Genomic DNA, 27,034 nt, shown 5'->3' with positions numbered 1-27,034 from the left:
TTCTGCAGTGCTGTGCTTTGGCAACAGTGAAAAACAGACAGCTGTATCTTCTAGAGTGCAGGTCATATGTAACAACAGTAACTAATACTTAAATTAAAGATTGCAGTAATGATTCAGTTCAGTTCTCGAACTCCCATTTGTCCTGAAATCTGTCCATTGGTACTGTCTCCGCAATGTGTCTTTCCACTATAATTTCTTTTTGCCATAACAACTGCAGTCAGCCTAATGTGATTTGTTTTGTTTGTTAGACATTCAATTCTGCATTAATTTTTTTTCTCGTTTCCTACGAATGTCACCATCTTGCTGTAAAGCTGATTAAAAGCTGGTAGCGTTACCCCCAGTATTCCGATATGTGTACACCTACTGAATTTTCATTTGAAACGTGCTTCATAAATCATTAATTTCTCATAGCCAAACAAAACAGTGACTTGGATTCAGAATCATGTAATGGTTTCTGAAGGACAAGAGTTTCACTTCTGAATGGACAAGAGTTTCACTTCTGAATTTTACCTTTACTTAAAAAGCAGCATAAATATGATATCCACAATTGTATGAGAACTTTTCAAAAGTTTGTGAGTTAATTTAATGCTATTTTCTCCTGTATTTCACAATTTTCAATTTTTTAAGCACAGCATTAGATTGTTGTAGTGCCTAGTTTATAGTTTCTCACATATCCATCAGTTGCACATGTGCCACGAGTCAAATGTCATGTGACTGATCAAATGAGATCGATACTGTATCGAGCACTTCTGTGTATCGGGAAATCTCAAGCCTATAACCCTCCACTGGGCATGTGGTGTCGTTTTAGACCCCATACCACTTACACTTCTTGCACTTCATTATTTACTGGATCTACAACACTCATGGTCCCTGAATCTCTCTCATAGTTATGGCTACTATGCTTAAATACCATTAATTAAATATTTCCTTAATTTATGATGTCTTAATTCAGGAATCAACAAAAATAGGCACTTGGGGTCTTCAAAGAGCCCAGCTGGTTTAACTGACTTTGTGTTGCCAGAAAATTGCTGAAGTTGGCAGAACTTATTAATAATGAAGGTTACTCAGTTGTTAAGCTTCAGATAGCATTTTTGATGCGAGGGAAGTGGATGATGGCTGGCTTTATTACGTAAGCACAGTATTTGTTTTCAAATCTTACAGTTTTTCATACATGTATGGTAGTATTCATATAAAGAAAGAAATGTCTGTTCATTATAATGTAAGTCAATCAAAATTATGAAAACTGTGGAAACTGAAGGAAAACTATTTTCATATAACTTACGTTAGAATTTAAATATAGGATTAATTTTTTGTTCAGGGTTGATGGAAAACTTGTTCGGACTGAAGAAGCTGATAAGATCTTCTTGAGATGTGGGATGATGATGATGTAGATAATGAAAGTATTTATGACCTGGATGATGATAAATACTTGCCCTCAGATAGTGAAGAGCAGGAAAGCAGTGATATAATGGAAGGGGAAGAGGAAGATATTGAAGATGACGTCATTCACAGTAGCAATGATATAACTGTAAGTAATGACAACACTATGAAAGGTTATTTCACTGGAAAAAATGGAATGATTTGGTACAAAGAGCTTCTAACTAAGTGCCAAATTCCATCTCATAATATAATTCATGATAAACCTGGTCCTAAAGTCGTACCCCCTAATTCAATAAAAGGAGCCCTAAAGCTCCTAATTACCCCAGAAATAATGTCCGTTGTGGCAAGGGAAACTAACGGAGAGGTTAGGCGAGTGTACTAAAGTGGAATGAAGATTATCCTAGTAGTACACCTAAGGTATGGAAGGAACTAGATGCAGAAGAATTAGAGGCGATCATTGGTTTGCTTGTATCTTCTGGAGCCTACAGATCAGTGGAACGAAGAACATGGCAGACCTAATTTCAGAGCAACAATGCACATAAAAAGGTTTCAAGCTATCACAAGTTTTCTCAGGTTTGACAGTGAGGAAACAAGGGAAGCTTGTAGGGCTCACAGTAAATTAGCTGCATTTAGAGACATCTGGGAAATGCTCACTACATAGTTTTCTTCCATATACAGTTCAGGCTTTGACATAACTGTTGATGAACAGTTTAGAGGGAAATGTCCATTTCGACAATATGTGAAAAGCAAGCCTGCCAAATATGGTATAAAAATATGGTGGGCTTGCGATTCTAAAAATGCATTTCTGCTGAATGGATAAATTTACTTGGGAAAACAACACAGCCAAAAGAGAAAAGTAAATCAGGTTTCCAGAGTCATAAGAGATAGGTTAGAAAATTTAAAAAGGGAAATGGATAGGTTGAAGTTAGATATAGTGGGAATTAGTGAAGTTAGGTGGCAGGAGGAACAAGACTTCTGGTCAGGTGACTACAGGGTTTTAAACACAAAATCAAATAGGGGTAATGCAGGAGTAGGTTTAATAATGAATAGGAAAATAGGAATGCGGGTAAGCTACTACAAACAGCATAGTGAACGCATTATTGTGGCCAAGATAGATACGAAGCCCACACCTACTACAGTAGTACAAGTTTATATGCCAACTAGCTCTGCAGATGACGAAGAAATTGAAGAAATGTATGATGAAATAAAAGAAATTATTCAGATTGTGAAGGGAGACGAAAATTTAATAGTCATGGGCGACTGGAATTCGAGTGTAGGAAAAGGGAGAGAAGGAAACATAGTAGGTGAATATGGATTGGGGGACAGAAATGAAAGAGGAAGCCGCCTGGTAGAATTTTGCCCAGAGCACAACATAATCATAACTAACACTTGGTTTAAGAATCCTGAAAGAAGGTTGTATACATGGAAGAACCCTGGAGATACTAAAAGGTATCAGATAGATGTGGACTCTGACCACAATCTATTGGTTATGACCTGTAGATTAAAACTGAAGAAACTGCAAAAAGGTGGGAATTTAAGGAGATGGGACCTGGATAAACTAAAAGAACCAGAGGTTGTACAGAGATTCAGGGAGAGCATAAGGGAGCAATTGACAGGAATGGGGGAAATAAATACAGTAGAAGAAGGATGGGTAGCTTTGAGGGATGAAGTAGTGAAGGCAGCAGAGGATCAAGTAGGTAAAAAGACGAGGGCTAGTAGAAATCCTTGGGTAACATAAGAAATATTGAATTTAATTGATGAAAGGAGAAAATATAAAATTGCAGTAAGTGAAACAGGCAAAAAGGAATACAAACGTCTCAAAAATGAGATTGACAGGAAGTGCAAAATGGCTAAGCAGGGATGGCTAGAGGACAAATGTAAGGATGTAGAGGCCTATCTCACTAGGGGTAAGATAGATACCGCCTACAGGAAAATTAAAGAGACCTTTGGAGATAAGAGAACGACTTGAATATCAAGAGCTCAGATGGAAACCCAGTTCTAAGCAAAGAAGGGAAAGCAGAAAGGTGGAAGGAGTATATAGAGGGTCTATACAAGGGTGATGTACTTGAGGACAACATTACGGAAATGGAAGAGGATGTAGATGAAGATGAAATGGGAGATACGATACTGCGTGAAGAGTTTGACAGAGCACTGAAAGACCTGAGTCGAAACAAGGCCCCCGGAGTAAACAATATTCCATTGGAACTACTGACGGCCGTGGGAGAGCCAGTCCTGACAAAACTCTGCCATCTGGTGAGCAAGATGTATGAAACAGGCGAAATACCCTCAGACTTCAAGAAGAATATAATAATTCCAATCCCAAAGAAAGCAGGTGTTGACAAATGTGAAAATTACCGAACTATCAGTTTAATAAGTCACAGCTGCAAAATACTAAGACGAATTCTTTACACACGAATGGAAAAACTAGTAGAAGCCAATCTCGGGGAAGATCAGTTTGGATTCCGTAGAAACACTGGAACATGTGAGGCAATACTGACCTTACGACTTATCTTAGAAGAAAGATTAAGGAAAGGCAAACCTACGTTTCTAGCATTTGTAGACTTAGAGAAAGCTTTTGACAATGTTGACTGGAATACTCTCTTTCAAATTCTAAAGGTGGCAGGGGTAAAATACAGGGAGCGAAAAGCTATTTACAATTTGTACAGAAACCAGATGGCAGTTATAAGAGTCGAGGGACATGAAAGGGAAGCAGTGGTTGGGAAGGGAGTAAGACAGGGTTGCAGCCTCTCCCCGATGTTCAATCTGTATATTGAGCAAGCAGTAAAGGAAACAAAAGAAAAATTCGGAGTAGGTATTAAAATTCATGGAGAAGAAATAAAAACTTTGAGGTTCGCCGATGACATTGTAATTCTGTCAAAGAAATAAAAACTTTGAGGTTCGCCGATGACATTGTAATTCTGTCAGAGACAGCAAAGGACTTGGAAGAGCAGTTGAATGGAATGGACAGTGTCTTGAAAGGAGGATATAAGATGAACATCAACAAAAGCAAAACAAGGATAATGGAATGTAGTCTAATTAAGTCGGGTGATGCTGAGGGAATTAGATTAGGAAATGAGGCACTTAAAGTAGTAAAGGAGTTTTGCTGTTTGGGGAGCAAAATAACTGATGATGGTCGAAGTAGAGAGGATATAAAATGTAGGCTGGCAATGGCAAGGAAAGCGTTTCTGAAGAAGAGAAATTTGTTAACATCCAGTATTGATAGTGTCAGGAAGTCATTTCTGAAAGTATTCGTATGGAGTGTAGCCATGTATGGAAGTGAAACAAGGACGATAAATAGTTTGGACAAGAAGAGAATAGAAGCTTTCGAAATGTGGTGCTACAGAAGAATGCTGAAGATTAGATGGGTAGATCACATAACTAATGAGGAAGTATTGAATAGGATTGGGGAGAAGAGAAGTTTGTGGCACAACTTGACCAGAAGAAGGGATCGGTTGGTAGGACATGTTCTGAGGCATCAAGGGATCACCAATTTAGTATTGGAGGGCAGCGTGGAGGGTAAAAATCGTAGGGGGAGACCAAGAGATGAATACACTAAGCAGATTCAGAAGGATGTAGGTTGCAGTAGGTACTGGGAGATGAAAAAGCTTGCACAGGATAGAGTAGCATGGAGAGCTGCATCAAACCAGTCTCAGGACTGAAGACCACAACAACAACAACAAGAGATCTAACTGCAAAATGGTTCACTGAGGGCCACAACATTGCAGCTTACAATTTTTTCAGTAGCATACCTTTAGTGAGAGAATTTCTGGCGATGAACACCACCTATGTCGGAGCTCTAAGGAAAACAAGATCAAAATTCCGAAGGAGAGGCAGCCACATCATTCGAGAGAAGTAAATCCCTCTGTGTTTGGATTCTCTTATTCCGTATCACTAGTATCATATGTACCAAAGAAGTCATTAGCAGTTACACTTGTCTCCTCTCTTCACTGATCATGAACTGTAGTTGGTCACAAAAAGAAGCCAAAAGTAATAGAGCATTACAACAAACATAAGGGGGGTGTTGACACCTTGTGTCAACTTGTGGGCACCTATAGCATGAAACAACACCAAGCACTGGCCTCTTGTACTCTTCTATAATATGATCAACATTGCTGGAATTGCTGCAATGATTATATGGTTGCATCTTCACCCACGACGTCTGACTTCAAATCAGAAGAGGTGGCAGTTCCTGCTGCAGTTAAGATGACAGCTTGTACATCCTTACATCAACATATGACTACCGTGTCGTGGTGAGAAGGCCATTTCTATCACAGTAAAATTAGAATAGGTTATCTGATTGAACTGAAGTTTTCATTTTCTTTTATTTGTGTTATGATCTCTATAGATATAGCAAAAACTGATAAATAAGAAAATAGATCAGTTGTCTTCAAAAAGATAAAATAAAACTGTATGTCCTGATGATGTTTAATATGTAAGGATGTAAATTGTAAAAAATAAAAGATGTTATTGTAACAAAAAGCAATGTAAAACAAAATGTGTGCAAATTATATAATGATGAATTTTCTGCCATACAATATAAAAAACAAATTTTCATTTCATATACATGATCCACTAAGAATAAAAACAGTGTGGAATATAACAATTTGATGTTACAACAAAGAAATAATGGCAAAACCAGACAATAAATAAAGTGCTCCAGTCAAATGAACTGGGGTCTTGAAAGACCCCGTCATGTAACTTTTCTAACATGCCCAGCAGATGGTTAAAACGAAAGTGTTTGCTAAGCTCTACCCTTCATTTCTCTTCAAAAGAAACTTGTACAAAACCTCAACAGCCAAAGCTTCATCTGTAAAATTGTTTACCTCAGCAGCAATAATTTAATCTGCAAGTATAAGACGTATTTTTTGAAAGACAAATTTAGGAAAACCTTCATCTTATAAATATGGTAAAAATACAGGCAGTGAAGACATGTTACTTGTAAACATCTATAATTTCATATGTTGCTCTGTCTTTGATGTTGAAGTATTTAGATGGTGGGACTGTAACAGCACTTGAGAGCAAGGGGGCAGAATTTACAGTAGCAATGATTGCAGGGATGGGATAATTATCTGAGAATGTCATGTTCTACGAGGATATTACAAAGATTTGGTGGGTGACAGAATGCTGCTGTGAGTCGCCAATGTTTTGGTGAAGATGTCAAGGGAGAGATGATCTCATCCCAGAAGTTCGCTTTAAAGTCACAGTCTTCCACTATCCAATCTCACTGACATTTATCTGTTGTAGAATCCTAGAACATACTCTGAGCGCAAATTCAATGACATGTCTCGAACAGAATGCCAACCAGTACGAATTCAAAAACATCAGTTGTGTGAAAACTATTTCATGGTTTTCTCACGACTTTCTGCAAGCCATATATCAAGGCAGTCACATGACGCAGTATTTCTTGACTTCTGAAAAGCATTTGACTCAGTACCACACATATGCTTGTTACCAAAACTACAACTCTATGTGGTATCAAGTGACTAGACTGAGGATTTCTTTGTAGGGAGGGCAAAGCTTGTCATATTCGGTAGCACGTTAGCAGTTTTAGAACGTCACATGTACTCAAGTAAGTGTGATGGTACCCCTGCTGTTCATGTTGTATATTAATGACCTTCAAGACAATATTAATGGTAACTACAGACTTATCACACATGCTGTAATTCTCTGTAATGAGGTACTATCTGAAAGATACACAAATACTTAGCCGGATCTTGATAAAGATTCCAGTTGGTACAAAGATTGGCAACTTGCTTTAAATGTTCATTAATTTAAAATTTTGCAATTCACAAAATGAAAAGAAGTTTCAAAAAGTCACAGTTCGAATCAGTGAACTCAAACAGTTTCTTGGGTGTAATGAATTGTAGGGATATCAATGTAACAATCACATAGGCTCAGTCGTGGGTAAAACAGACTTCAGTTCAATGGTAGAATACTTGGAAAAGAAAGTCAGTCTCTAAAGGAGATTGCTTAGAAATACAACATATCTTAGAACAATTCTCAGGTGTGTGCGAGGCGTACCAAACAGGTCTAATGGAAAACAATGTAAGAATGAAGTGCTGCAGAGATTGCTCATTACCGGTTACTTCACTTTGGCAGCCACGAAGCTTCTTTACTGAGACTTGCAGCATTCTCACAATCGAGACAAATACTGTGGAATGGTGGCGACTAGGACACATACACATGTTGTGTGAAATGAGGACTCAGTTTGGTCAGCCAGAAGCTAAGGAATTTCAGTGTCACTGATGTCTAACTGTAGACAGAATTAATTAGCATTAATTGTTACCTTGTCAATCATGTATAAATTGTAACAAATAGCAAGGGAAGTTTATACTTCATTTGTCAACTGTGCTACACACACTGATGTCAGCATACCATCTTGCAATAATATTTCACTGAAATCACAGAAAGTACTGAAGCAGAAATGAGACACAACACAATCACAAATCTTTATGGTTAATATTGTGTCACCTAAGTGTGATGAGATTTTGTATCAATACTTAAGGGGAGACATATGCAGAAATAATGAAAAATTTACAAATTATTTTTATTTGCTTATTTGATAGTAAATATAATTGAGATTATTATCCCAAATTTTTTCCTTGAAATTTGAACTACAAATGGCATAAAAAAATTAAAACCCTAAGCAGTGTAATGCGCCAAGCCCACTTTTCAATGTACCAAATGGAGGAAAAATTTTATTGCAGAATTTGGCCTGTGAACCTAGAAAATATAGCTTTAGAAGGCTGTGATTTTTTGTATACATAACAGGAGGTTGTGGAGCCATTTTCTGGTTCAATCAGTGTGGTATAGAAGGTTGTGGAGTGTTGTAAACAAGTTTTGTGCTGTTCAGCGGAATTCGAGTGACGCTTGATTTATTGTGCCATTCTTTGTGCAAGGTTGAATCTGCTGATCCCTTTTTACAATGCCAAGACCTGGTAAAGTATTTAAAAAATATAATAAGTCCCATATTTCCAATATAAAGTGAAAAACTGACATTAAGGTTAGGGTCGGGCCTGCAGATGCGAACATTAGCTTGTCTCAAAGTGCATCTAGAATAAAACTTGGGAAAGGGATGGTGTCAGAAAAAAATAAATCAAGACAGAAATACAGGTTTCAGAATTGTGGATCTGGAAATGGTGGCAGAAGCACTTAGAAAAGCCTGCAAGTGCTCTGTTTGTGGAGGAAATGTGGATTTGGTTGATGATGGAAAGGGAGGTGGTTTGGTTTACACATTGCACATTTTGTGTCAAAACTGTGATGCTGACAGACCACTCAACACATCAAAGGTCAGTAATAGAATCTATGAAGCCAATATGAGATTTGATTATGGACTAAGATGTACAGTGATTGGAAGAGATGGTGGAAACCTTTTATGTGGTATTATGAACATGCCTGGTCCTCCCCTAAAATTTTCTGCAATGAATACTGCTCTCCTCAATGCAGTTGCAGAAGTAAGTGAAGAGAGCATGCAAATGGCAGTCCTGGGGGCAATTCAAGAAAATTGTGAAGCAACTAATAGCAACAATATAGCAGTTTCCTGTGACAGTTCCTGGATGAAGAGGGGGCATAATTCACTGCACGGAGTTTCAATGCTCTTATTTGGAAAAGATGTCCAAAGACTGTGTTTGTTTCCAATTTGGTGGTGAAGATTTCTGCTTTGGAAGCTGCAGCAGTGTTTAATGATGGGAATGTGGCAAGACTTCACATCCTCAGCAAGTTGGGCTTTACACCTGGAGTCTTCAATGAGCAGATACTGCAGATCATCGATAAGCAAAGAATCGCGAAGGCGGAGAATTCAGTCCAAAACATACAAAAAATTGCTAGGCAAAGAAGCAGAGAAGCTAAAAGAGCTGTAGAGGATGATGAAGAAATGGAACATGGATATGACCCGTTTTAGCTAAGGTATGATAGATGTTTTCTTCCATTTCATCCACACTTTAAAATGATATTTCTGCAACTTAAGGTTTTCTGCTTTCAGGAACACATATATCAGAAACTACTGGAAGGATTGCAATGAAATTTGGCACACCTATTCTTTTACTTTGAAGCAATATTTAAGTGGAACAAAATTTTATTTGATATATTATACACAGTTTTGTGGTTGATAATATATTGAAAAGTTTGCTTGTAATAAATGTTCGAATCCAAAATATCACAGAAAATAATAGCATTAATTTACCAAAAAGTTACTGCACTTAATTGTACACCTATTAGTGTACATTATTTTATTATTAAAAAATTTGCCTCGAAATTATGAAAAAGTGTACCTTAAAATAATAATGCAATAAAAAAATCAAAATTATCTCACAGCATTAGATTGTTATTAAAAATTCTGAATTTTTTTTAAAAAATCATATTAGATCTCTATACATAAGTGTACAAAATTTCAATGAGCTTGAACAAAAAATGGCAAAGATATGGATTTACAAAAATATCAGTGCAAGACTGCCACCGTTTCCCCTTAAAACCAGCAGCTGAGGATATCCAAGCCATCTTACACAGAGGTGTCCTTGATGATACCGTAGTACAGAACTACAAAAACATAGATAATCAAATGGAAGCCCTGAACAATACTTACAATAGAAGTTTGCTATACTGTATATTATTTCCAAGATATAAAGGCATAAAATGCTGGATAAATTGATGAAAATCTTACCAATAAATGTATCAATGATTCATTTAAAACCATACAGACATTCTGCTACACTCCTTTTGTACATGCACAATGATAAAAAAATTTGTATTGTAAGACTTACAGTGTGTCCCTGAAAAGATTTAATAGGTTTATCCACATTCAGTTTGCACACATGTATACACTGATCTGTACTACATGATGCAAAACTTGTGTTTGTTTGCCAATCCACATCGAGGGCTGGAGCTGAGTGGAAAGAAAACTGCTGAGTGCATTGTCCTGATGCTGCATCCCAAATGATTGTTGTCTGTGGAGCAAACACATTAACAACCACTTAAATACAGAGCTTAACTGAGGAACTGAATAACACATGTTGCGAAGTGCAGTTTACACCTAACACAACATGGAATTAATTACATGGCGCAACAGCAAACACAAACTCCAAATTAATGCAAATCCACCACATCACATGTAATGTGTAACATAACATATCACCCAAAGAAACACAAACTGGTATTCTTAAAATCAACATTCAAACATATAAACAAAATTCAAGGTGAACCCACTACAAAGTCTAAAGAACTAAATATTTTAAAAATAATAGCCAGCAACAATTCTTCTGACCCATCCATAGCTGACAAATTAGTTATAAAAATTTGAGCCAAACAGCACCAGCAAACCAGTCCTCAGTAGCAGAAGAAACTAAATATGTCTCTATGCCTTTCCACGGTAATATTGTTGCAGAAGAAGTTGAGGAGCACAGTAACTGCGGTGTAGAGGTTATGATACTAGACTGTTGCATGGAGAGTCGTGAGTTCAAAACTCACCTGAGCTGTAAAATTTTAATTTCTATATTCGGTTCTAGTACATTCTAGAAGTATCCACAAATGTCAAGAATCACCGAACTGGAATGTTCTGAAACTGTATATATGCTGTATGTGTTCTGGCCGGAGGCAGTTTGCTCCATGCTCTTATATGTGCAAGTGCTGAATAAACCTTTGTTAAGTGAAGTTAGTGTTCATCATTCATCTAATTACACCTTCTTCTATGTGACATCATTCGGGTGGAGACGCTGGGTATTGGAACTTGTGATAGTGCACATTATCGAAGACACAGTGGCTCCCATCAGGCCACAACAGAGCCGTCGTTTACGTGGGCATATTCAACAGATCACAATCTATTGGAGACAGAAGAAGAAGAGGACGTTACGATGACAGCAATTGTGTGTCACCACATGAGACATCCTTCCAGGTTCTCTGGTGATGATGGCCAAGACCCAAACAAGTGGCTCAAGGTATGCGAGTGTATAGCCAAATTTAACAAATGGGATGACACCGTGTGTTTGGATAATTTATTTTTCTACTTGGAGGGCACTGCCAAGCAATGGTATGAGAACAAGGAGAAGTTCACAAGCTGGGAAGTATTCCAGGTGGAACTGCGCAAGTATTTCGGCGACACACGACGACAGAAGTGCAAGGCTGAAGATAAATTAAAGTGCAGGGCACAGCGCCCAGGAGAAACGACAGTACCCTACATTCAAGACATCTTGGAGCTATGTAAAATAGTGGATCCTAGAATGAAGGAGGAAGATAAGGCTGCACATCTCATGAAGGGTGTTGCTGAGGACACGGATCAAGTCCTACACCTGAAGGAGGTTTCGACAGCAGATGACTTCATAAAATGGTGCCTGTATATCGAGACACTGCATCAAAAAAGAATTACACGCAAGAAGTTTGAACAGCTTTCAAATGTTGTATCAATGTCTGTGATGGAGGAAGGAACTGATTTCACTAGTGTTCTTAGTCAGATAGTGAGAAAGGAAGTTCAGGAGGCACTTGGATTGCACAGCGAGCAAAAAACAGAGATGCTTTAAGAGGTCATAAGGGAGGAAGTGGAACAGACATTGAACCCAATCTCTCATCCTTCATTTCCCTTCAAAACAGTGAAAAAGCTGAGACCCAGGGAAAGCTACATTTCTACAATGTGGCATGAGGAACCTGTTTGGGCACCAAGGAAGACTGTTGTCTGGAGGACCCAGGATAACGAACCAGTATGTTTCCACTGCAGATGACAGGGACATGCGGTGAGCTATTGTTGAGAAAGGCAGTGGATATTTGATGGCACCTGTGCCAGAAGACAGCAAACCGATCTTCGCCGATGCCAACTCTGGGATGATGATGATGATGATGATGAACAAGAAGACGTGGGTGCAGGACGACGTAGGTCATGATTGCCGCAAGCTAGCTGCTGGAGAGGACGCTCCCCAACACACCAATCAATGTCTCCATCGCCGTTTAGAAGCTCCAGCCGACCACCTAGCCGCCATAACCTGGAAAACTAAAGAGTGCAACCTTCCTTGGAGGTGAGGTTGCCGAAGAGAAAAATCCTCCGTCGATCACAACAAAAATTGTGGACTCTGGAGCATCATATTCAATCATTTCGGAGAAGTACCATCGCCAGTTGCAGAAAACCGTATTCATTGACAACAAAACATCTCTGCTGAAGGTGGCTAATGGGAAATAGATAAAACCTACAGGAAGATGTGTAATTCGTGTGGGTATTAGTGGCCATACACAGCCCTTAGAATTCATCGTCTTACAAGAGTGTAGTCATAATGTCATTCTCTGATGGGAATTTTTGAAAGTTTCTCAGGCAATTATAGATTGTGGTCACTCGAAGATTATGCTAGACGAGATGAGATACTGTGGACAGGAAGGTGCGCATCCTAGTGTGTAGACAATGTGTGCTGGATGAAGTGATCATTCCTGCAGTCAGCGCTAGAAAAGTAACTGTCATGTGTCATGCCATGCATCAACCCATGGATCTTGTAGTGGAATGTAAGAGAAGCATATCACTGAAGAATAACTTGGTCATCCCAACCTCTATCAGCTCATTTAAAAACGGATTCGGTAAATTGTGGATAGTTAACTGTTGTAGAGAACCGCAGATCCTTCCAATACGCATGTGTGTAGCAAATGCTGAGCCATTAATTGCCGAGCTGAGTGTCATAGAAACCTCCCATACTGTGTCTGTGGGCAAAATTAGCACTACAACTACAAGACAATATCTTCTAGCTCAACTATCACCAGAATTCATGAAGGAACAACAGAAGAAGCTACTTGCCATTCTCCAAGAATGGTGTAGTGGTTATGATACTAGACTGTTGCATGGAGGGTCGTGAGTTCAAAACTCACGTGAACTGTAAAATTTTAATTTCTATATTCAGTTCAAGTACATTCTAGAAGTATCCACAAATGTTAAGAATCATTGTACTGGAATGTTCTGTACCTGCATATATACCGCATGTGTTCTGGCCGGAGGCAGTTCGCTCCGTGCTCTTGTATGCACAAGTGCTGAATAAACCTTCATTAAGTGAAGTTAGTGTTCATCATCCATCTAATTACACCTTCTTCTAAGTGACAATATCACATATGAACTCAGAAAGCCATTTAAATAACATGAAGTCAAAGTAAGTTTTCACAAGACAAACAGCAAAATACGATGCTTGTACAGTCCCTGGGCATACTACCAGTCCACAGTGTCTAACAATCATAATATTTCAGTTATCAGACACATCGCCATCATCAGGTGGGCTAATGAACAGAGATCTTGAGCCTGTGCATCCGACCTACATCCTCTCCCACTATAAGCCGTTCCCTCCGAGGATCACATACAAGTGTGCACATCGGCAGTCAGGGAGAGCCTTGTATCGGAGTCTTTGGTAGCATCGATATAGTTGCTCTGAGTAACCTGGTCATCAGATCATTGTTAGCTAAGGGTCATCTAAATTAGACACAGTGCCAATTCCCGAGCATTGCTGCGATTATAGCCGCAGTCCCAACTGATAAGATTACCCCTGGTACCAATTCCAATGGCTTCTCTAAAGATACTGTCCCAGCGTTTGGAAATCTGCACTAAAATCCTGGTACATTCACATTCCATTGCACTATTCTCGGATAAATAGTGTTCGGTGACCACTGACTTGTTGGGGTACATTAGTCAAATGTGCCGCTGGTGTTCTCGGCATCAATCTTCGACAGTGTGCATTGTTTGTGCAACGAATGTGCTGCCACATTGGCAAGGAATCTGATACACCCTGGTCTTCCACAAACTGAGGTCATCTTTGACACTTCCCAATAATGCACGTTTTATTGGGTGGGAAAAAGACAGTCCTTACGCAGTGCTTTTTCAGTATGCATCGACTTTCTCAATATCATGCAGGAGTACAGTATAAAGGCTGTGGCTCTCTCTTCGTCTGTGTTTCCCCTCGCACAGCATCGTAACAGCTACATACATGCAAATAGAGATCAGTGTGCGTTTTCTTCTAATACATACCATGGCCCAGGGTTCTATTAGCTCTTCCCTTGACCATGACATCCAGGAATGGTAGTCTTCCAACTTCTGCCGTCTCCTTAGTGAATCTGATGTTGTGATATATCGATTCACATGTACGAAAATGTTAAGGAGTTTGTCCCTTCCATGGGGTCAGATGATGAATAAGTCATTCACATAATGGAAAAAGCAGGTGGTATTCCATTTGGATGATGTCATGGCCTCTTCCTTGAAGTACTCCACAATGCAAATTCACAACAACAGGCGAGAGTGAGCCACCCACTGCAACTCCCCGAGTTTGCTCACAGTATAATCCATTAAACAGAAAATATATAGAGGATAGGACATGCTTGAAAAGGTTGGTAGTCTTCTCATCAAATGTCTGACCGTGAGGAAATGACTTACGGTGGGAGGGAATATAGGTCGGCCATGCACCCTCAGGAGCTCAGTTCACCAGTGCATCTGATGACGGCAACATGTCTGATCGCCGAAACACAGCGCCCATTAGACATTATGAGCAACAGTACCCCCATGGGCTGTTCGATCAACAAATATGCTGGGAGAAACTGAAGAATCACAACAAAATACACCTACAGATACTTCATATCATAGACAAGGGAGTGGATATTTTCACCCAACTGTAAATTCAACTAAATACCTAGGTATTACAATTACGAACAACTCAAATTGGAAAGAACACATAGAAAATGTTGTGGGGAAGGCTAACCAAAGGCTGTGTTTTATTGACAGGACACTTAGAAAATGTAACAGACCTACTAAGGAGACTGCCTACACTACACTGTCTGTTCTCTTTTAGAATAATGCTGCATGGTGTGGGATCCATACCAGGTAGGACTGACAGAGTAGATCGAAAAAGTTCAAAGAAAGGCAGCATGTTTTGTATTACCGTGAAATACGAGAGAGAGTGTCACAGAAGCTGGAAATCATTAAAAGAAAGGCGTTTTTCGTTGCGAGGAATCTTCTCACGAAATTCCAATCACCAACTTTCTCCTCCGAATGCAAAAATATTTTGTTGACACCGACCTACTAGGGCGGAACGATCACCACGATAAAATAATGGAAATCAGAGGTCGTACGGAAAGATACAGGTGTTCATTCTTTCCGCGTGCTATACGAGATTGGAATAATAAAGAATTGTGAAGGTGGTTCGATGAACCCACTGCCAGGCACTTAAATGTGATTTGCAGAGTATCCATGTAGATGTAGATGTAGACCCATAATTATAAAATACCACACACCATCTTAAATGAACAAGGTGACTTAGAAAACCAATCTTTTCACAATTATAAAGAATTTTTAACCTTGAAAAAAACGAAGCAGTTACTCTGAAGCTAACTAACTCAGCACACACACACACACACACACACACACACACACACACACAATCTCCATCCCCTATACCAGCACCCCCAAACGCCCACATATCTTAACATTTATCATTAAATGAAGTGACCAACACACTAATAACTGATGTCTAGTTCATAACCAAAATATAGTAAGCAAGAATTAACATGTTTAATGTAATTTCGGTACCGAAAATTGTAGAAGAAATATCATCTTGAATGTTAGTTTTATTGATTTTGAAAAAAGAGAATGTTAATTTTATAATACTGAATACATGTTACTGTTGTAATAGTGAATGTAATTTAATCACTATTTATATTTTCTGCCATCAATGAGACTACAAAAAAGACTACACAAATTTTACTAAAGACAACTCCCATATGCTTTACAAGATATAAACAAATCGGAGAGTATGACAAAGACTAGTGTTCAACAAATTGCATTGGAGCAAATTTTTAAAAAATATGAGTGTCAACCAAAGACAACTTGCTCCAATGCAATTCTTTGAACACCATCTTTGTCATACTCTCCAATTTGTCTACATCTTGCAAAGCACGTGGGAGCTGTTGTCTCATAAAAATCTATAAGATCAACTGTCAGAGTAAAAAAAGCTTTTCAAAAAAATTTTTTGTTGGTCTGTGATATTAAAATTGGATAACATCCAATGATGAGTCGCTGGGTGACCTGAAACCGGTCCAGGTGTAATAAAAACTGAACCTTCACAAAAGGTGACTGGTTGCAGCTATTTCTGAAAATCTTTTAGAGTAAACTTAGAATCATCATGTTGCATATGGTTTCCTGCATAACCAAATACATTAATATGTAACAAACAAAATTCATATTTAAAAAAGGGAACATTACAAAGAGATTAAACATATAACAGCACTACAGATTAATGTGACTGGTTGATCACTTGATAAACAATGGATACACCACTCACTCCACTGTAAATTAATATTAGTTCAAACAACATGAGGGGGACTGCTGACACAAAACAACATTTTAAACTTTTGCAGCATTTGCATTGCACTCAGAAAAAATTGATGGCAAGCGTTGGGAAATCTCTCATTTGAAATAACACACATATAGCTAAAATACAGTTTACAGACAGGAATTATATTGCATGCATTATGTATTGGTGAGTAGTCCTGTCTGCAAAGGTAATCGTGGAACATGTCTCACCACCCAATGCAAAGGCTTGTTCTGAATGTCCTACAGTATTTTCATTGTTCTGAGTCATTCTATCTGTTGGGTATATTTCCACTATTGACTCAACATCAGTGTATAAAACATTAAAGCTACTAAGTTCCTTTAAAAACAGTTAAAAACATTTAAGGATGTTATCAGAGGTACATTGTTTCTTATATTTTGTCATTTTGGGCATTATTTTAACAAGTGTGACGACCTGTTACAACACCTATTCTTAACATTCAAAGCTTCTAACCCCACTAATCATTCTTGGGCTAGGATTCCCAATGACTTTGTTGTATGCTGCTACCTCCTTCTAAACTGCTCCTCAAAGTTGGACCACTGTCTATAATGTATGTTAACAGTTGCGACAAAGATAAGACCTGTAAAACAGATCTCACCTTGACAAGATACTACCTTGCTGGGAGGAATGGCTCACCGTCCTATATATGGATCAGAACAACAAAGTAGCTACCATAGCAAGAAAAAAATCAGAGAATGAATTTGGTCACACCTCATGTCCTCAGTGCGGTATGTTTATTTTACAGAATGTGGGAAGCAAAATGTGAAATTACTTAGGAAAATGATACTACTATTATGATCCTGAAAAATGAACTCAATACTATAAGTTAATCGGAAAGGTATGTCCTTATTTTGTACGGAACTGCACAGCTGCTGCTACTGGAGTCATGTAATGGCACACTGACATCATCTCTCCCCTTCCGTGCTCAACAGTCAATCACTTTGTTATTCTGATCCACGTGCCCCACTTGCTGACAGTGCCCAACCCTATTACATGTATCTGGCTTGCAGAACCATACCCATCTTGGACATCTACATTTAAGTTTCCTACAATTCCCCTGAATCACTTACATCAATTCCCCTGAATCACTTACATCAATTGTCAGGATTAATATATAAACAAACTCATGGCCAATTTCCTTCTCAACTTTTGTCAAGCCCAAACTGACTCTCCATCATCAATTGACTGTTAAGTGTCTTTCTCTCTTCCCAACCTTCTCACAGGGAATTTAAAGACAATGCATAGATGTAGATAAGCACTCATTCTTTCAGTATTTCACCAGTCTTTGCTGTAGAACGATACCTCATACAATGCACATTGTAATGTATGTTTTGTCAAGCACACAAGGCTGCTTCATACAGCTTACATGTCACCATAGACAACGTGCATAGCAATCCATGGAAGATGCTGGTGACGGCGGAATTATCAATTATAGATCAAACTGCAAAAAAGGAAAAGGGAGGGGAGGACAGAAGTTACATACAACAATGTTTTACTGTTACCTTGTCAACTCCTGCACTTAGTATGTAGTTTCCACGCTTATTCCATTTCAGGGCAAAAATGGGCCCCTTGTGCTGCCCCAGTGTACTAGCTAGGTGGCCTTCTGTAGTCCAGATACGGGCATAACCGTCATATGATCCTGTTGCTAACAATTTCCCATCACACTGAAAATTGAAAGGATGTGATCAGAAGCAAATACTCATCACTTGAAAAAAAATGTCAAATGTTATGTGGTAGATGTAGCCAACATATATTAAAGAATGCTAGAAATATTTCAGCTTTCTTCTACAGCACTATTTTTCATTATGGTTGCCTCTTCCATGTGGTAAGTAGTAATGTAACCTTTCCATACCATTTTTGGTCTATCCTCGACTTTATATTTTATGATTTTGTGCAACATATGTTAAAGTTTTGTAATGACACATGACATTTGAAATGGTTCACAGTGAACCAACTGTATTGACAGTGAGACTCAATAAAATGGCTATGGTGTGAACAAAGGAATCTGTTCAGATCTGCATCACCCCAGTCTCTCATACCCCAACTCTCCAATGTATGATATAATATGAGGTGCTTATATAAGGTGAACAATTCAAATACTCACTTGTCATAGATTTGTGCAGTATTAAGATGACATGTAGAAGACCAAAAGAAATCAACCTAAGACACTTATACCATGAAACACTCCCCCAACCCCACCCCCTCCATCAACGGGGTATTTGTACTCTCTCTCTCTCTCTCTCTCTCTCTCTCTCTCTCTCTCTCTTTTTTTTTTTTTTTTTTTTTTTTTTTTTAAAATCCAATCATTGCATTCAACTGCCCTAAATACAAAAAAGCATAAACTAGCTAAATGACCAGATTCTTAATCTGTATAACTTTCTTTTCAGTGTGTTGCTTATTTGTTACTTCAGCCTTCCTATAAATAATTTGCTTGATTTGAATCTTGGTCTACCAAGTGCTTTGTCTTGTTGTTTTGACTTTATTTGCACTACTGACAAACAAAGGTGAGGGTAGGTAATTTAGAGAACTTAAAAAGAGAAATTGATTGGTCTAGGTTGGGTGGTTGGTTGGTTGATTCAGGGGAGGGGACCAAACAGTGAAGTCATCGGTGCCACCAGATTAGGAAAGGATGAGGAAGGAAGTCTGCCATGCTCTTTCAAAGGAACCATCCCGGCATTTGTCCGAAGCGATTTAAGCAAATCAAGGAAAACCTAAATCAGAATGGCCGGACGCAGGTTAGAATTGTCGTCCTCCTGAACGCGAGTCCAGTGTGGATTGGTTTAAGTTAGATACAGCAGGAATTAGAAAAGGAAGGCTTCTGGTAAGGTGAGTACAGTCTTATCAATACAAAATCAAATGGTTGCGATGCATGAATAGGTTTAATAATGAATTAAGAACATAGGAATGCCGATGAGCTACTATGAATAGCATAGTGAACATGGTACTGGGCCAAGACAGGCACGAAGCCAACATCCAACACAGCAACACAACATAATATGACTCTTACACTCATTACAAAATGATAAGAGTGAAAAAATGTATAAGACAAAAGCAACTGCTCTTTTAGTTAGTGGATACTAGGAAAAAGAAGTGAAACAAAACCAGTAGGAGAACTGAAACTGAGGCAAAGGAATGTTACAGGAAGATACCTATTAGAACTTTGCACAGAGTAAAATTTAACCATTAAACATTTAACACTTTATTAAGGACCATGAAAGAATCTTGGTTGTATATGTGGACTGGAGACACTGGAAAGTTTCAGAAGGATAGTCAATATTCAGGTATATGACAGGAACGATCATTCGATGCAAAAGGAAACATGGCCTCTGCAATGAACATCTTAAAAGCTATAAGCACTTGTCCAGTAGAAGAGGTGTGCTTGACAGTAGCGAAGATAAGCAAGAAGTATGAAACAGCCAAAATACCATCTTGGTTAAAGACAGCCTTCTAGTGTTGCAACTTTCCTACAGACAACAGCACTATTTGTCGACAGTTTCATGGGGCTTCAGACACTTCAAATATACGATATTTCATTCTTCTGCAATTACTTGAAATTTGATCGTTTTCTATCGTGTTCAGTTTCACAATATTAGTTCAACTTTATTTTCATACTAAAGAAATGAAAAGTTGTCATTCCAGAGGTAACAGTAGTAAGACAAATACGGCAATGGACCCAATTCTGGAAAATTGGATACATCTGTTATGGATTATTACTTATTCAATTATTATCTATCAAAACCCACAAATTTCAATTAAAATGCATTTAAATACGCCCCCCCAACACACACACACTTCTGGCATGTTGACAACAAGAGTAGAGTTAGTTTGATAGTGAATTGAAGCCCTGATGTTACAGTTGTGTTTTGAAATATCCAAGGGCACATTAAACATGCTTTTGAAAGGACAGCAGACTGACTTCATTCTCCCACTGAATAATGCCAACAAAAAGAGTCAAGATTATAGTGTGGTTTGAAACTCACAGTGGTTTACTTTCCACATTCCCATTAGAGATGGTAGTCCTGACCTTTCTATCAATACGAAAAATAATCATTTAAGGAGTAACAGTACAGCAGTGGATGTGCTGAGGCAATGAAAGGCACATAAACAATACTGAGAACTTTGACAGATTTCGCGCAAATCCTTTTTTGGAGCTGCAGAGTGCACAACAACCCCTCCTGCCAATGCTGCCCATCCCCACACAAACCTGCACAGTTACATTGTGCTTCTATTATTCAGTGAGCTGCAACCTTTACTCTTTTAACTGTTTACTTTCCCTAACTCTCTCCATTACCATAGCAGTGCAGCCCACTACATACAAAAACCTATTATACTTTAGCCATCCAGTATTTAAGAACAGATGGACATAAGAGATCTGTAACAAACTTTACACATCATTTAAAATCTTTAAGAAACTTTTACTCACTGACGACAAACTATTGCTAACTACACTTCCGCTCTTCGTGCAGTAAAACTGCCACATGAAGCACGATTACTATACTTGTAAATCTATTCACAACACATTTTGCAGACAGTAGCCAACAATGGATGTACTTGCAAATTTATATCTTCATATAGCACATAGTTCAGAAGATACGACGCCATAAATATCAAGCTGCCTGGAAATTAAACTGCAGGGTGAAATTCACTAGACATACAGCTGAAATATTTGCAAAAATTCATGTGTAGTGTGTTAAAGATATACCGAATACACTTTACATGCATGTATGCAGGCAAAGCCATGGGTAAAGCTAATCCTTAACCTCTAGAACAATTTCAAGTAAATTTGGTACACGTATTAGTTACAACTTGGAAAGAAACACTGTTGGGGTAAGAACCGACAGGCTCCTACTGGGATGAATGTGATACTGTGGGGGGATGGAGGGAGGGAGGGAGGGAGGGGGTGAGGGAGGGAGAAAGAGAGAGAGAGAGAGAGAGAAGGGGGAAGGAGAAGATGGACACAGATGTTGAGAGGGAAGAAGGAGACAGGCACAGACAAGAGGAGGAGGAGATTGGGTGAGAAGGTGATGAACAGACAGAGGAGAGAAAGGAGGAGGAGGAGACAGACGGAGAGAGACAGAGGGAAGAGGAGAGCGAGGAGATGGACAGAGAGGGAGGACGGGAGAGGAGGAGGTGGACAGAGAGAGGGGTGAAGAGGAGATGGACACAGGAAGAAAAGGGGAGGAGATGAACAGGGCAAGGGGGAAGGAGGTGATGGGTTGGGTTGGGTTAATTTGGGGGAAGAGACCAAACTGTGAGGTCATCAGTCTCATCAGATTAGGGAAGGGCAGGGAAGGAAGTCAGCCATGCTCTGTAAAAGGAACCATCGTGGCGTTTCCCTGGAGCGATTTAGGGAAATCACGGAAAACGTAAATCAGGATGGCCAGACACGGGATTGAACCGTCGTCCTCCCAAATGCGAGTCCAGTGTGCTAACCACTGCATCACCTCGCTCAGTAGAGGAGGTGATGGATCTGGTGGGGAGAGAAGGAGATGGATGGAGGGGCGAGGGGGAGATAGACAGAGAGATGGGGGAGGTGGAGATGGACAGAGAGAGGGGGGAGGGAAGTGACAAAGAGAAGGGGAAGTAGAATTAGAGGGGAGAGGAAGAGGTGGACAGAGGGGGGAAGATCAGAAGGACAGAGGAGGGAGGAGCAGATTTATAGAATTAATTGGGAGGAGGAAATTGACAGAGAGAGGGGCACAAAGAGATGGAAATAGAGTGGGGGATGGAGGAGATGAGCAGAAAGGATTATTCATCAACAAAACTTTAGTTTCAAACAAGAAAATAGTCCAAAAATTGTTGTGAACGATGTCAAAAGCATCTAGTAGAAGAGCACAGTAAGCAGCAGCTCAATACAGGTAACAACAGAAAAATTTTCCATTACTTAAAAGTAAGAAATACACACTTTATGTATGAGTGAGCATGTGTCTTACATACATTCCAATCAAGTGATGTGACATCCTTATTGCTTGGTACTTCTGTTCCTCCCTTCTGAATACAATGTCTCAGAACAAGCTGATTTGGAGATGATGAGTTGTCACTCATATCCCATATCCTAGCTGTGCTGTCACCTGACCTGAAAGGGTACAAAATGATTAATGACAAATTTGAAATTACTGATTTCCATAATGACAGAAAAGTTATTACCAAAAATTGTAACCCACTGAAAACACTAACCCAGAAGCCAAAAGATCAGTTGTAGGGTTCCAAGCACAGATGAACACTTCAGACTCATGGCCTCTCAATACAGTTGCTTTGCTTGGTGGAATTTCAATGCTCCCATCAACTTCCATGTTTTCAGCAACGTTTGATGTTACGGCTGTGAATCAAAAATTAGACAAGTGTGACAACTAACAAGACTGAAAAATCACATCTCAGACAGTACAATGTTTGCACAATAGGATCCATTCCTAAATTCTGAAAATGAAAATAATCTCTGGAAATATAAAAGAGTGCACTGAGACCTGAATACAACTGACATGTCCTGTTACATATAGACTACACAAAACATTCGGGAGATTTGGTATATTAGTTAACAACAGCTGTTTCAGAAAAAGTGACTGTTCTGTGAACTTTACATTAATGTATTGTGAAGAAAGAGACAAGTAAATGGAAGTTATTGGAACACTCGTGCCGAAAAGTACATTAAAAATGAGCTGGTGGAATCATGCTACAAAATGAAAAAATGCCCAAAAAATAAATGAATATATGCATTTTATTAACGCAGTTACAGCTGGTGGAATCATGCTACAAAATGAACAAATGCCCAAAAAATAAATGAATATATGCATTTTTATTAACGCAGTTATAGTTGAAGTGTTTCCTGTGTTTAGCAGAAAGATTTTTTACAGGATAGCTCTTTGTGGCTCACAGCTTACCCATAACTATCAATTACACCAACTGTATGTTGTTTTGGTAATTCGTTATGATGCAGTTGTCACTTCAGAGAGTTCTTCTTTACATCAGCAAAACTGCTCTGTTTTACACCATCAACAATCTGCCTTATATGTTCATCTTTAGATTTTAAACCATCGTTCTTTGCTTTCCCCATATGTCCCACTGCAGTTTTCCACAGCAAGTTGAGTCAACATGTCCAAACTTTACTTCTCTTCAGCTCTTAGCTTTTTTATTACATAATTTTTTGAGCTGATTTCTTTCATCATTTCATTTTTTACTCATTCAGTCCTCCTGACTTGCAATAGTATCATGCAATATCACATAATTCAAATTATTCTAATTTCTTTATTTCTGTTTCCCCTTAATCTGTGTTTCACACCCACACAAGCTATGCTCCAAACATAGTTTTCTGTGAATGACTAGAAGGTCGATGTCTTCACAACAGTAATAGATGTAGTAGTAACTGTTATTCATGCTGTTTTCATCACTACCATCACTAATTTTCACCAACAACAACATACAAATATATCTGCACCAAACAGTATTTTACAGTTCATTTGTCTCAATCCTGACAGGGGCAGGCAGAAACCAGAAACTCATTTTTAGTGGGTTTGATAGCTACATAAGAATTTTTTTCTATTGAACAAATGAGATGGTACAACTGAAATAAAATGTACGAGTACAATTTTAAAATAAACTACATGTCAAAAGTTAATATGAGCTTTGAAGCACACGTAACAACCTTCCCACTGACATAAGAGCAACCTGTCAGGAATCTAGACCTGTTCCCACATCAGAGATAAGTGCTTAACATCCTGTCAAATAAAAAGTCATTTGACAATAATTTGTGTTATTGTGCATTGTCCGCACATCTTGATCCATATCAAAAACATTTCTTTACAGCAAAGAACACTATGGTAGGGAAGGGTGGCAGTCTCCTATGCCAACCTGTTAACAGGTCATCCAGAGGAAACCTTCATAGCCTCCCAAAACTCGCAATTCCTAGTCTGGTTCAGGTTCATTGGGATATCTTTGTGATCTGGACTTAGGACCAAGACACCCTGTCCACTTCCCTTCACAATCTCAACAATATCTCTCAACTGCTTCGTCTGGTCCTCCTCTACCCACAGTGCCAACTTTTCCAGATGCAGACAATCCACTTCCCCAACAACTCCATCCCCACTTCCATCCACATTAAACTCACCAACCACCAAAGGTACCTGCATATCAACATTTGCCATACCTTCCACACCAAAAAATTCCTCTCATGCACAGCGTAGCCACCCTTAGATGATACATCTGCAGTGATGAGAACTTCCTTGCCCAGTATGCTGAAGGCCTCATGAACATAGCCTACATACAGATTTCTTGTGCCATACAGCCTACAAACAGATTTCTTGTGCCATACCCTCACACACTCTCAAATCCTCCCATCACCATCACCAAGACTCAGCTACAAAGGAGTACTCCCCTCATCACCCAGTATCACACTGGACTGAAAACCGGACTGGAACAACTGAAACATATCCTTCATCAGGGCTTTGATTATCACTCATTATGCTCTGAAATGAGGAACTTTGTACCCAAGATCCTTCCCACCCCTCCTAAAATGGTGTTCTGTCACCTGCCCAACCAAACAGTGTCCTAGTTCATCCCTATGCCACTCAAATTCCCAATTCCTTGCCACCGAATCATACTCCTGTGGCAGAGCAAGGTACAAGACATGTCAAATCCACCCACTCAACACTTCCTACTCAAGTTCTATAGAGGCTTATCCTATCCCATCAGTGGCCAGACCACCTATAACACCAGCCATGTCATATACCAACACTGCACTGCTTTTTATGTCAGTACAAGTAGCAACTGGGTGACCCCAGGATGAGTGTCTAACTGTTGCCAAGAATAAAGTCCACCACCAGGTGGCACAACATGCTCAAATTCAATGGCTGCTTCACAATCCAGGTCACCTGACCATCTGGATCCTTCCCTCCACCACTAGCTTCTCTGAATTATGCACATGACAGTTATCCTTACAACATGTCCTCCACCCCTGTAACTGGCTTGGCCTCAATCTCTGGTAACACACTGCCCCCCCCCCTTCCCCTCATCCAACAGTTCCACCTTCATCCATCCTTTCAATCCCTTCTAATTCATGTCCCCAAGTCACCTTCTGAGTGTGTCATTCCCCACCAGTTCTGACAACCATGCTCCCAGGCCTAGCCCATGTGCTTGCCACCACTCCCTCCACATTTCTCACTGGGAAACCGGCTGCCTCCCTCTAAGCTGCCAACCACCCACCCCCCAATGTGTGTGTGTGTGTGTGTGTGTGTGTGTGTGTGTGTGTGTGTGTGTGTGTGTGTGAGAGAGAGAGAGAGAGAGAGAGAGAGAGAGAGAGAGAGAGAGAGAGAGAGAGAGAGAGTGTGCGCTACAAAAACACTGGAATGGCAAATGGTTGTAATGAATGAAGTGGGTTAAAAGAGAGCTAAATCAGCAAAAATGAAAATAAATGGTGATATGGTAATGTTGGCTGGAAGACATGATGAGCCACATAACTGGACGGGACTATCTTCGTCACACATAATTGCCCCATTCCTTACAGTGTGTGTGAGTTGTCTCCTAAGTGCATCAGTTAGGTCTAGGTGACCGTAATGGGTGTGTGTATCGTGTGATGTGTTTGAGGCCTATGATTATGAGAGAATTTAGAGGGTGAACCCTACTGCCAACTCAAATCTACTTTTCTAAAAGGGTGCTAATTTTTTAAAAAATTATTATACTATAAGTAATTTTGATAATGTAATTGTTCACCAGACTTCAAATTTTCTTATAGTGTACAGTACATGTCTATCATTTTAAAATATGTTAGATTTCTATTTACCACTGTGAATGTAGTGCAGCATGGTATGACCTTGTCAAGCCCGCAGTACACCATGCTGTCATCTGCAGAGTTAGTATCCATGTAAACTTGGCAACTGTGGCTTTGTTTCTATCTTTTCTATGATAATGCACTCAGTATGCTGTTCACAGCTGCTCAGGAACATTCTTATTTTCTAATTCATTATCAGACCTACTCCCACTTTCCCCCTATTTGGCTTAGTGTTGATGACATTGTACTCACCTGACCAGAAGTTCTGTAGAGTATATTAACAATGAACTATTGCTGCTGCTAATCTATTCATACTGATAAATGTATGAATCACTACATAAGCAGATACTTCCAAAAACGCCACTGCCCTTCCTGTTACACTATCCAGCTGCTGTTTTTATATAACTTTACAGAGAAAATTATCGGCCATCTATATATCTATATACTAAAGTCAAAACCTGTCCACAATAAAATATAATCTATTTACTGCTTCAGTTGCTTTAATGGTTATATCATTATAATCATGTGGATTGACCCTTCCACCACTACAGACGTGCTCTCTGCATTACAC

At 39.2% G+C, this 27,034-nt stretch overlaps 1 protein-coding gene across 1 annotated transcript in view; it reads right to left on the bottom strand.

Moving 5' to 3' along the window:
* The window catches only part of LOC124776578 (F-box-like/WD repeat-containing protein TBL1XR1), a 168,323-nt gene that overhangs the window by 33,497 nt on the left and 107,792 nt on the right, over nt 1-27,034 (bottom strand). The window contains exons 4-7 of the mRNA XM_047251625.1: nt 22,881-23,022; nt 22,641-22,779; nt 18,206-18,367; nt 10,140-10,322 (exon numbers count right to left, since the gene is read on the bottom strand). Of these exons, the coding sequence (XP_047107581.1) occupies nt 10,140-10,322; nt 18,206-18,367; nt 22,641-22,779; nt 22,881-23,022 (626 nt within the window). The remainder of the gene's footprint in view (nt 1-10,139; nt 10,323-18,205; nt 18,368-22,640; nt 22,780-22,880; nt 23,023-27,034) is intronic.

Source organism: Schistocerca piceifrons, chromosome 2, assembly GCF_021461385.2.
Source record: "Schistocerca piceifrons isolate TAMUIC-IGC-003096 chromosome 2, iqSchPice1.1, whole genome shotgun sequence".
Lineage (NCBI taxonomy): Eukaryota > Metazoa > Arthropoda > Insecta > Orthoptera > Acrididae > Schistocerca > Schistocerca piceifrons.
Note: the sequence above shows the minus strand (reverse complement) of the source record. Positions and strands in the feature narration are given on the sequence as shown.